This window comes from Physeter macrocephalus, chromosome 14 (assembly GCF_002837175.3).
Source record: "Physeter macrocephalus isolate SW-GA chromosome 14, ASM283717v5, whole genome shotgun sequence".
Lineage (NCBI taxonomy): Eukaryota > Metazoa > Chordata > Mammalia > Artiodactyla > Physeteridae > Physeter > Physeter macrocephalus.
In genome coordinates this window covers 120,679,180-120,689,537 of record NC_041227.1, presented here as the reverse complement: position 1 = coordinate 120,689,537, position 10,358 = coordinate 120,679,180, and the positions used below count along the sequence as shown (strand labels likewise).

Genomic DNA, 10,358 nt, shown 5'->3' with positions numbered 1-10,358 from the left:
GGAAAATGACTCTGAGCTCAGAACTGGATTAAACAACTTACAAGAAGGTGAACAATAGGGATCAAAAAGCCGCTCCAGGCCCGACACGCTTGACGGGGTCCAGCACAGGTGGCTGGCACTCCTTGTCTCTCTAAACCCAGAAGTGACTCAGGAACAAAAGGCACCAAGGCCCCTATTTCCCACCTGGCCAGGCTTCTGACTCAGCCTTCTTTCTGTTCTTATTTCCTTTCCAGTTCCCAGGGCCCCATCATCTGGCATCAGGGATGAAAAGGAGACAGGGTTGGGCATTCTGGGGATCAAGCAGCTTTCAAAACCAGCTTGGTATAGCCCTTCCTGAGTGCAGCCCACTGACAGGTCCACTCTGAGCAAGCTCAGAGCACAGAGGGACCCAGGCAAAGCAGGGCCTGGAGTCCCTTATCATTGGCACTTGATCTCCTTCGGGGCTACAGCCTTAAGCTCTCTGACAGAAGAAGGGTACAGCGGCCACACAAAGAGAACAAGGATGCATGCACAGCACCTCACATTGCCCTGGGACAGCTCTGGTAGAGAGCAATCCTGTATCTTCCCCCTGAGGTCCTATGTCTTAGAGTGGATCCAACGCAGGGCATCAATTGAACAGCTTGTAAGTGCAGTTCCTGGTACACAGTAGGTGTTTGATCAATATTAGTTATGTGAAAGAATGACAGGTTTAAGCCATTAGATGAGCACTAGAGCACAAAGTACCTGGAGGGAGCTACATTTCTATGGTCAATCAAAAAAATAAAGTCTTGGGATTGGAGTAGTGGAACTAAGCCTATAGACTCGAAAGGAAGTCAAGAGGGTCCCAGCAACTGGACACAAACCCAGGAAAACTCAAGAGTCATACAACAGCAGTGCAGCAACCCAGATCAATAACTGTTATTATTTAAGAGCAGTTTCTAGTACATGGGACCTCAGGGCAGCTACCATCCCCACAAGGGCCAACTTCCTGAGATCAGAATCTGACCAGCTGACTGGCCTCACTCTGCATCCAGAAGGATGTGGAGGGACTCACCTGGGAGGGCACTGAGACACCAGCAGAGCTGACAAAGAGGCTTCACAAAAGTGCAGGGATTCCGCTGACCACAAACTACAGGTCGTATGCTTCCTAACCTGCTAGACCACCCACCGCCCTGACCTGCTTGAGTCTCAGAGGACGCTGCAGAAGCTTGTGCTCCAGAATAGGCTGCCGGGGGGCACGTACAGCCTGGCTACTCAATGTTGTCATAGACGTGGATCACGTCATCGTGGTTGCCGAGAGCCTGGATGAGATGGGCAGCCTGCTCCAGGTCAGGGTCAGCCAGCCGTACCTTTGTGTTGGGGATGAACTCTAGCATACAGGACACAGAACACAGGCCCAGGGAGTCCAGCTTCTTCCTCACTTGATGCAGTGAAGAGGCATCACAAATAAACTAGGAACAAAGGAAAGTCGGGAGGTAAGTAGCCAGGAGATAACAGGACAAAGCTGGACAGAAGTTTGCAAAACCTGAATGGAATTACTGTATCACCGGGTTTAAGTCTTCACTGGCAGAAACAGAGTTTTCAATGTTCTGAATCCTTCTCATCATCCTCAAGAGAGTAAGCCCTATCGGGTATTCTCTTAGTAAATGTCTGTACAATATGTGAGCTCTTTATCTCACTTGTACCCCGGGCACAGAAAAGAAGAGACTGACAGAAGCATGCCTTAACGTGTCAATCAAGGGCCTCTCGGAAGTCCACCAAACACTAAGGCTTCATACTCACTTTAAAAACGTTCGTTTCCTCTTCATCTTCAATTTCCTTGACATCCTCAGCTCCTGCTTCTATTGCCAGCTCCAGGGCACGCTCTAGATTCACAGCTTTCTTCTCTTTGTCCTCCACTCCAACCACGATCACCCCCTTTTTGTCAAAGGAGTGGCGAGCTCCTTCAGCCATCATTCCCCTAATAGGAAAGGAAATGGGCCAGAATGAATGCCTTTAGACAGTCTCCACACAGCACTGCGAAGCACTCATTCCCACTCAGCCCCTGGAGTATAAACAGACATGGAGCAGCTCTCTTCCTGAGGCAGATGCAGCTACCACTGGGCAAGGGAATAATCCAAACATACCCCAACCCTCTATTTTCTGCCCTGTCTGGAGTTTGGAGGATGCAAAGTCTTTGCTCATCAATTCCTGTGCAATTAAGATTCCATTCCTGGTTGTACATGTTAAGACCTGGACATTATACAGACCGACGGGATAATGGGACAGAGAGCTTGTTCTACACCTGATGAACAAGTCTTTTGGATCCTGCCCAGTACAGAACACATTAAGGGAGAATAAATGATCCCATTTGGATTCTGCTAAGGATGAAGTGTGTGTAAAACCTGAAACGCCACCAGGAACAACAGTACTTTCCCTGCACAGAACCGGAACCTAAAGACTCCGTACCCTTCTGCTCTCCCCAGACACACACCTACCCATTCTTGTTCAGGATATGTCTGACGTCCGAGTAGCACTTGGAGCTACTGTTAGACAGCGCCTCGATGAGAAGAGAAGAGCCACCGGGGCCTCGGCCCTCATACAACAAATAAATATCCTTGGTTTTCTGCAATAAACAACATAAGCACATTTTCCGGTTTCCTAGTTCCCTCCTACATGCCAGCCCAGGCACCACAGGCACCACAAAGTTGACACCCTGGGATGGGCTCCCTGGGCTGGAGCGTAGGCTGTTAAGCTTCAATTTTGTCCTCCCCTCTGAGAGGAGGCCCTTGGGACCAACTTTTGAGATAACTGGAAGTACTATCCCTTACTTGGAAGGCAGTCTGTTTCTCTTGTCCCTGAACAATCAATCTGCCGTCTCCCAGCTTTGTTTCCGCCCCTCCCCAGCTGAATCCCACATCCACCCTGCCACAGCGCCTACTAATACTCATTCTCGTACACCTTATCCCGCATGAAACCCACCTGTGCTCCTACCCCAGGGCTGCTGAGTACTGCCACGTGAAATGACACATCTGGGCCTTATCAAATAGCATAGCCTCAAACTTCAAACAATCAATCAAAAACTCTAATGACCACTCTCATCTGGATCTCCCACACCGCCTCTGCTCATTCTCTGCCCACGCACCCGATCTTCACCACTCTCTCCATCACCCTGCCCTGCCGTCTTCCCAGGAACTCTCAACTGATGACTTCTCCCTTCCTCCTTCACAAAGGAAATTAAGGACACCAGGTGGGGGAAAATCCTCTGCCTCCACCGCCTTATCTGCAACACACCTGACAGGAGGGCAGTATGTGTGATGGTTAGGCATAGGCTCTGGAGTCTGTCTGGTTCCCAGTCTGTCATTTTCTGTGTGACGTGGTCAAGTCGCCTAATCTTTCAGTGCCTCAGTTTCCATTTAAGGTTGTTCTGAGGATTCAGTGAGGTAATGCATACAAAGTTCTTATCAAAGAACTTGGCCTGGAATAGCACTCAATAACTGTTAGCAATTAAGATGACTACCGCTTCCTCAGATCCTTCCCCCTTGTCCTAGAGAAGAGGTGTCCCCTCAGCTGGGCTTGAAGATAATTCCCACACCTAGGCTCTACGTGCCAGCCCCTGCCGCTATCACTATCATCTGCACCCTCTCTCTTTCTACTGGCTTTTCTCCTTTAAGGCATGAATATCCGAAAAACAAACCCTTCCTCAAACTAACACCAGGGCTTTCCCCATACTGTGCCCCTTCTTTTTACCCCATCCCCTCAAAACTCAGCTCAGCAGTCCTAGGCTATATAGTTCTGTACACTGTCTATACATCCTGTTCCTGACTGTGCTCCCATAACCAATGGCCAAGAGAAGAGTCACCGGAAGGCTCTGGGTTGGGGGTGTCAACAACATCACTACCCTTCTCTGATAATTTAAAGAGTGTGTGGTGGCCTTCCAGACATGTGTCCTGTAGGGGCTGTGATCAAAAACAAGAAAGTTAAACTGAGGACACACCTCCATTTTCAGTGCTGCCTCCATTGTTGCCTTGGGCATGTGCTTGCTGCGACACACCTCTAAGATGCTGGCCAGGTGGCTATTGAACTCGGGGTTGGGGCCTCCTTCTGAGATAGAAAAGAGTAAGCAGAGACATCTCATTATGACATGAGAGAGAAAAGGGATTTCCGCCTCCTACCCCCATCAGCCAAAAAAGCGACAAGTCAGCACTTAGATCTCGGTTTGCTGAGGACACTTTATCCAGTGTTTGAATGATATCTGGGTAAGTATTTTGGAAAAGAAGTTTTCAATTCGCTCTGAATGAAAGGCCGAGGATCGGAGTGGGCCTGGCCCAACTCTAGGAGGCAAGCAAAGCCGTGGGCATCGTGAGGGCAAGCGGCTACCACCGGTGGGTGACCGTCAAGTTCTCACCTTTAACCGCTAGGCGAATGCTCAAACTGAGCTTGGAGAAGATGCGACTCCTTTCGGTGTCCTTGGGACCCTTGATGTGCCGGACTTTGGACCACTTGTTGTGCCCGGCGAGGACTTCTGCCGTGAGGTGCAGCGTCCGGCCCCCACAGGGGCTACAGCCTGGGGGCTCAGGCTGGAAGGCCGGGAGGAAGCGCGGAAGAGCCACCCGGACCCCGGGGCCTCGCGCCCACAAGCACTGGGCAGCGGCCCTGCTCAAGGTGACAGCGGCCCAAGCCGCCATCGGTTCCGACCCTGGGCCAAGGTCAGCAAGAGCAGCGGCCGAGGTCAGTCCGCCGAGTCCGCCACCGAAACAAGCAGGTCCAGAGCCTGCGGCCTCCTCCACCCGTCACTGGAGAGCCAAAGGCTCAGGCCCACCCCGGGTAGCCGGAACACGAAGTACGCCGCACCTTCCCCGCGGCAGCCGGGAGTGGGTACATTCATCGGTGTAGCACACTTCCTTTTGCCGGTCCGTCCGAAAAACGCGTCCCCACCGCCCACAAAAGCCGTTCCGTCGCGTGGTACTTGCTTTTCTGTTGCTTGCAGCTGCGCAGAGCCTGGGCAGAGGTGGGGCAACCCTGTGCTCAATCCGTCCTGGTTGCCTGGGGAGCGCCGGACTTTACTTCCCACAATGATCTAGTAGAGATACATCTGGGTTATGAAACTGATTTTGCTTCAGAATGACTTCCCAACTCTAAGCAGGCCTAGGATGATAAATGTTTTGTTGTTGCAAAGAAATAGGTAGCTCCAATCACTTCACTTTAAGGTAGGGAAATCGCCGCCCAGAGATGTGATTTATCCAATCATTTAGTCTCTCTGAACTTCCTCTTCGATATCTGTAAATAAGGATGCTCCTACTTGCTTTACCAACGTAAGAGGGTTGAAAAAATCTCTTGGAGCTTTAAAGTAATAAAATCGTATGTAAATAGCAGCAGCGATCATAGTGATGAAGTCCCTAAATGAAAGAGACGCTTGCCGTCCTGGAGAGGGAGGATGATCAGAAGAATTTCCTGGAGCCTAATTCCCCTCTGCATTTTCCTTCTGCTCTCCCAGAAGAGAAAACCGATGCCATTAGGAGGAGAAGGTATAGAAGAAACAAAACAGCAACTGTGAACAACTTTCCAGTGGCTCCCCAGGCTGGTGAGATTAAATCCAAAAACTTGGTGTGTTAGATAGAGAGCAGGTTAAGTTTGTGGCCTCTGGTCTGAACTGGTGGGTTCAAACCCCGCTTGTTACACTTACTAGTGTAACCTTGGGCAAGTTCCTTTACTTTCCTATATTTCAGTTTTCTTACCTGTAGAATGGCCTTGCTATGATTACATGGGATAATGGATAAAATACACAGGCATAGGTATTATGTTTTTAGTTATTATTATGTAAGAACCTTCGTAATCTCAGATCTACTCATTTTTCTGGTCTCATGTCCTGACACTACGGTCCAGTTGGAGGGAATTATATTCACTGTACTTTGAATACAAGTTCTTTATCACCTCTTTGCCCCTATCTGCTTGGAGTGAACTTCACTGTCTCGGTGATAAAATCTTCATCATGCTTTAAGACCCAGTTCAGCTGTCCCCTCCTTGGTTAAAGCCTTCCTAAGAGTCCTTCTTTGAGTTTTTAGCTGTAACTAATAGTGCACTTATGAATTGTTAATTTATTATTTTTTATTATCGAAGCTACTTGGGCTGGGCACTCTCCTCCTTGTACTTTGCAGATTATGTAGAAACACCAGATTGCTCCTACTGCTTCCCCCAATTCTTGTATTAAGCACAAACCTGTGTCTTTGCTGTTCTACCTCACTTCTGGCTAATTTTTGTTCTTCCTTCAAGATTCAGCTCAGGCATCATTTCCCACCAGAGGAAAACATCTCCAAATTCTCCGTTTGGGTTCAGATGCCCTACTCTGTGTGTTCACATAACCCTTCATACATGTCTGTACCTTAACACTTACTTTTTTAATATCAAAATGTTTGTCTCTGCCATGATATTAAATTCTTTGAGAGCAGGACTGTACTCCTGTGCCCAGTACAGCTTCTTTTTTTAACAAAAACTTTACTGACATGTAATTTAAATATCATACAAATCACCAATTTAAAGTGTACAATGTTTTTTAGTATATTCAGATTTGTGCAGCCATCACCAAAATTTTACATTTTCATCACTCCCTAAAGAAAGTACCCATTAGCAGTTACTCCCCATTTTCCCCAGTTCCCCCAGTCCTAGGCAACCACCAATTTACTTCTGTCTCTATGGGTTTGCCTATTCTGGACATTTCATATGAATGGAATCATACAATACGTGGTTCTTTTGACTGGCTTCTTTCAATTAGCATAATGTTTTCAGGGTTCATCCATGTTGTTAACTAACGTTCCATTGCATGAATATACCACTTTTTATTTATCCATTCATCAGTTGATGGACATTTGGGTTTTTTCCACCTTTTGACCATTCTGAATAATGCTGTTATGAACGTTCACATACAGGTTTTTGTGTAGACATATATTTTCATTTCTCTTGGGTATATGCCTAGGAGTGGCATTGGTGAGTCATACAGTAACTCTGTTTGATCTTTTGAGGAACTGCCAGAGTGTTTTCCAAAATGGTTGCATTGTTTACATCCCTACCAGTAATGTATGAGGGTTCCAATTTCTCCACATCCTTGCCAAAACTTGTTATCATCTCTTTTTGACTCTAGCTGTTGTCATCCTAGTGGGTATGAAGTGGTATTTCATCGTGGTTTTGTTTGTTTGTTTTTTCTCTTGGTGGTTTTGATTTCTATTTCCCAAATGACTGAGGATGTTGATCATCTTTTCATGTGCTTGCTAGCTATTCATATAGAGTATTACTTTTTGTAATTTAAAAATATAGCTTAGGGGCTTCCCTGGTGGCGCAGTGGTTAAGAATCCGCCTGCCAGTGCAGGGGACATATGTGCTTGCTAGCTATTCATATAGAGTATTACTTTTTGTAATTTAAAAATATAGCTTAGGGGCTTCCCTGGTGGCGCAGTGGTTAAGAATCCGCCTGCCAATGCAGGGGAGAGGGGTTCGAGCCCTGGTCAGGGAAGATCCCACATGCCGCGGAGCAACTAAACCCGCAAGCCACAACTACTGAGCCCGCATGCCACAACTACTGAAGCCCGCGTGCCTAGAGCCCGTGCTCCATAACAAGAGAAGCCACCACAATGAGAAGCCCGCACACTGCAATGAAGAGTAGCCCCTACTCGCCGGAACTAGAGAAAGCCCGCACGCAGCAACAGACCCAACACAGCCAAAAAAAAAAAAAAATTATTAAAAATAATAATAATAAATAAGAATATAGCTTAACATAAATGTTACTTCAAGTAGCAAAAAGCAAATGAAGGAAATCTATAATCACAAATAAGAGTAGAGGCCAAGGGCTTCCCTGGTGGCGCAGTGGTTGAGAATCTGCCTGCCAATGCAGGGGACACGGGTTCGAGCCCTGGTCTGAGGGATCCCACATGCCGCGGAGCAACTGGGCCCGTGAGCCACAGCTACTGAGCCTGCGTGTCTGGAGGCTGTGCTCCACAACAATAGAGGCCGCGACTGTGAGAGGCACGCGCACCGCGATGAGGAGTGGCCTCCGCTCGCCGCAACCCTCGCACAGAAACGAAGACCCAACACAGCCAAAGATAAATAAATTAATTAAAAAAAAAAAAAGAGTAGAGGCTAAAACAAAGTTTGAGATAGTCCTGGTCCAATCAGCCTAAACCCACCAGGGCAAAGCTGTAGTCCAACAATGTCAGGCTATCAACTCACTGCAACAAGGCAAACTGCACACCAGAGGGATGGTGGAGTGTCTCACTAAAGGAAAAGATCGCTATTATATAATTACGGGAATGAGTGGAGGTTAGGTGAAATTTCAATGAAACAGAGTATGATATACTCAAAGGAATACAGAGCTACATGAAAAGAGGGTCAACATCAGCTCTGGACTGCAACGTGGACCCAAGGTTCAGTTTCCTTGAAAACTACAATGTTAAATGTGGAAAGTTGTGTTCAGAAAGCCCTGAAGTTCTACACCTGGGTTGGAAATCAAGGCTGCTTTTCTGTCAAAGCAACTTAGATTCTCCAAGCAAGACTGTAAGGCTTCATTCTCACTGACATAATTTCAAACAGCAAACTTCCCGACAGTCTATGATTTTATTTTATTTATTTATTTTTGGCCACAGCACGTGGCATGCGGGATCTTAGTTCCTCGACCAGGGATTGAACCCTGGAGTGGAAGCATGGACTCATCGCTGGACCACCAGGGAATTCCCAGTCTGATTTTAGAGAACAGTTTCTTAGTGAATTTTTAAAAGTCACCCAGAGAAGGGAATTATTATCTGATAAGTTGCAGTGTGTGCTTGGGAGAAATATTGTTTCCTGTTAATTTTGCAGCTGGTTTTATCTGTGTCTGTCTGTGGTGAATGGCAGGGCAGATTTTTACTTTCTCAGTCTGAGCTAATATTCATGTCTCAAAATGAATTCACAGGTGACTGAACCATCCCTAGAGACCTGGCTGTCAAGATCATTGATTTTTTTTTTTTTTTTTTTTTTTTTTTTTGGCTGCTTTGGGTCTTTGTTGCTGCGCGCAGGTTTTCTCTAGTTGCTATGAGCAGGGGCTACTCTTCGTTGCAGTGCGCGGGCTTCTCATTGCAGTGGCTTCTCTTGTTGCAGAGCACGGGTTCTAGAGCACAGGCTCAGTAGTTGTGGCACAGGGGCTTAGTTGCTCCACGGCATGTGGGATCTTCCGGGACCAGGGCTCGAACCCGTGTCCCCTGCGTTGGCAGGCGGATTCTCAACCACTGTACCACCAGGGAAGTCCATGAAATTTTTAACTTACAATGAACCTTGGATTCTAAAGACTGGCTGAAGGCATCATTTTACTAGGTTTGAACAGGTGTCGTCTAGTACTAACGGCTCTCAATGAATAGAACCACACTCGTTACTATTCCAGGATACTCTTGCTACTTTGATGGTGTGGTGGAGACATTACTTTATTTCCTCTTCCTAGGCACACAGGAAAAATACATTCCTTGCAGTTAGGTTGAATGATGTGACTAAAGTGGAAGGCACTTACTAAATACTGGCTCACTGAACCAATCAAAATTTCTTTCTTCTTTTCCTTTGAAATGGCTCAACAAGAGCACAGAATGAAAATAAAAATAAACAGAGGGAGTATTCATCTAGTACTAACAGCATTTGAATAGCTGTGGGATAAAACTCCTCCATCCTATCACATTAGGGCACAGGCTCGGGAAAGAAGCTTGGACTTGGAAATGCTAGTCAGCCATCAGAGCCTGATGTCCTCACCCAGGGGACGTGGGAGTTATCATTTCTTGGTCAGCCTTCACAGCCAAGAGATTACTGAATCCTGATTAGCCTGTCCCTTAAATCTCTTCAGTTGTGCCCTGCCCTCTCCTTCCCTGCTGCTCCTGCCTTAGTTCAGGCTTTTGCTTTCTCTTAATGTTGACTATTTTAATAGGTGAGGTGACTCCTTGTCTTACCCCCACTCAGAGGCATTTTCTTCACTGCCTCCTAAAATGCAGAACTGAGCATGACTTCCCTCTGTGTAAATTTTCCAAAGTCTCGTACAGGAGTAAGGTCTCAACTTTCTACAAAGCACAAGACCACCTACTCCTGCTCTCCTCTCTAGACCCACTTCCCACCACACCCCATACAAAACCCCACATCACCTTATCATTCTCTGAATAGAACCATATTCTTCTTGCCTCTATAGATTTATACATGGATGTTCTCTCTGCCTTAAGTATTTTTCTTTACTCCCAGAAAACTCCAAATCAGCCTTCAAAACCCAGTTCATACACTACAAAGCTACAGTAATCAAGACAGTATGGTACTGGCACAAAAACAGAAATATAGATAAATGGAACAGGATAGAAAGCCCAGAGATAAACCCACGCCCATATGGTCACCTTATCTTTGATACAGGA

The 10,358-nt window shown here is 46.8% G+C and overlaps 1 protein-coding gene across 1 annotated transcript; it reads right to left on the bottom strand.

Annotated features, from left to right (window-relative positions):
* Positions 1-873: 873 nt before the first annotated feature.
* On the bottom strand, positions 874-4,867 carry TACO1 (translational activator of cytochrome c oxidase I). Its single transcript, XM_007104512.3, has 5 exons — positions 4,367-4,867; positions 3,956-4,062; positions 2,457-2,584; positions 1,762-1,939; positions 874-1,430 (listed from the first exon to the last, which is right to left on the bottom strand). The coding sequence occupies exons 1-5, from the start codon at positions 4,644-4,646 to the stop codon at positions 1,230-1,232; spliced, it is 894 nt and encodes a 297-aa protein (XP_007104574.1). The 5' UTR covers positions 4,647-4,867; the 3' UTR covers positions 874-1,229.
* Between the last annotated feature and the right edge of the window lie 5,491 nt (positions 4,868-10,358).

Excerpts from the sequence above, each read along its gene's own strand:
- TACO1 (XM_007104512.3), bottom strand. The coding sequence starts at position 4,646 with ATGGCGGCTTGGGCCGCTGTCACCTTGAGCAGGGCCGCTGCCCAGTGC. Across the intron at positions 2,585-3,955 it reads AGGCAGCACTGAAAATGGAG|AAAACCAAGGATATTTATTT; the intron begins GTGTGTCCTCAG and ends TGTTTATTGCAG. Across the intron at positions 1,431-1,761 it reads AGGAAACGAACGTTTTTAAA|TTTATTTGTGATGCCTCTTC; the intron begins GTGAGTATGAAG and ends CTTTGTTCCTAG.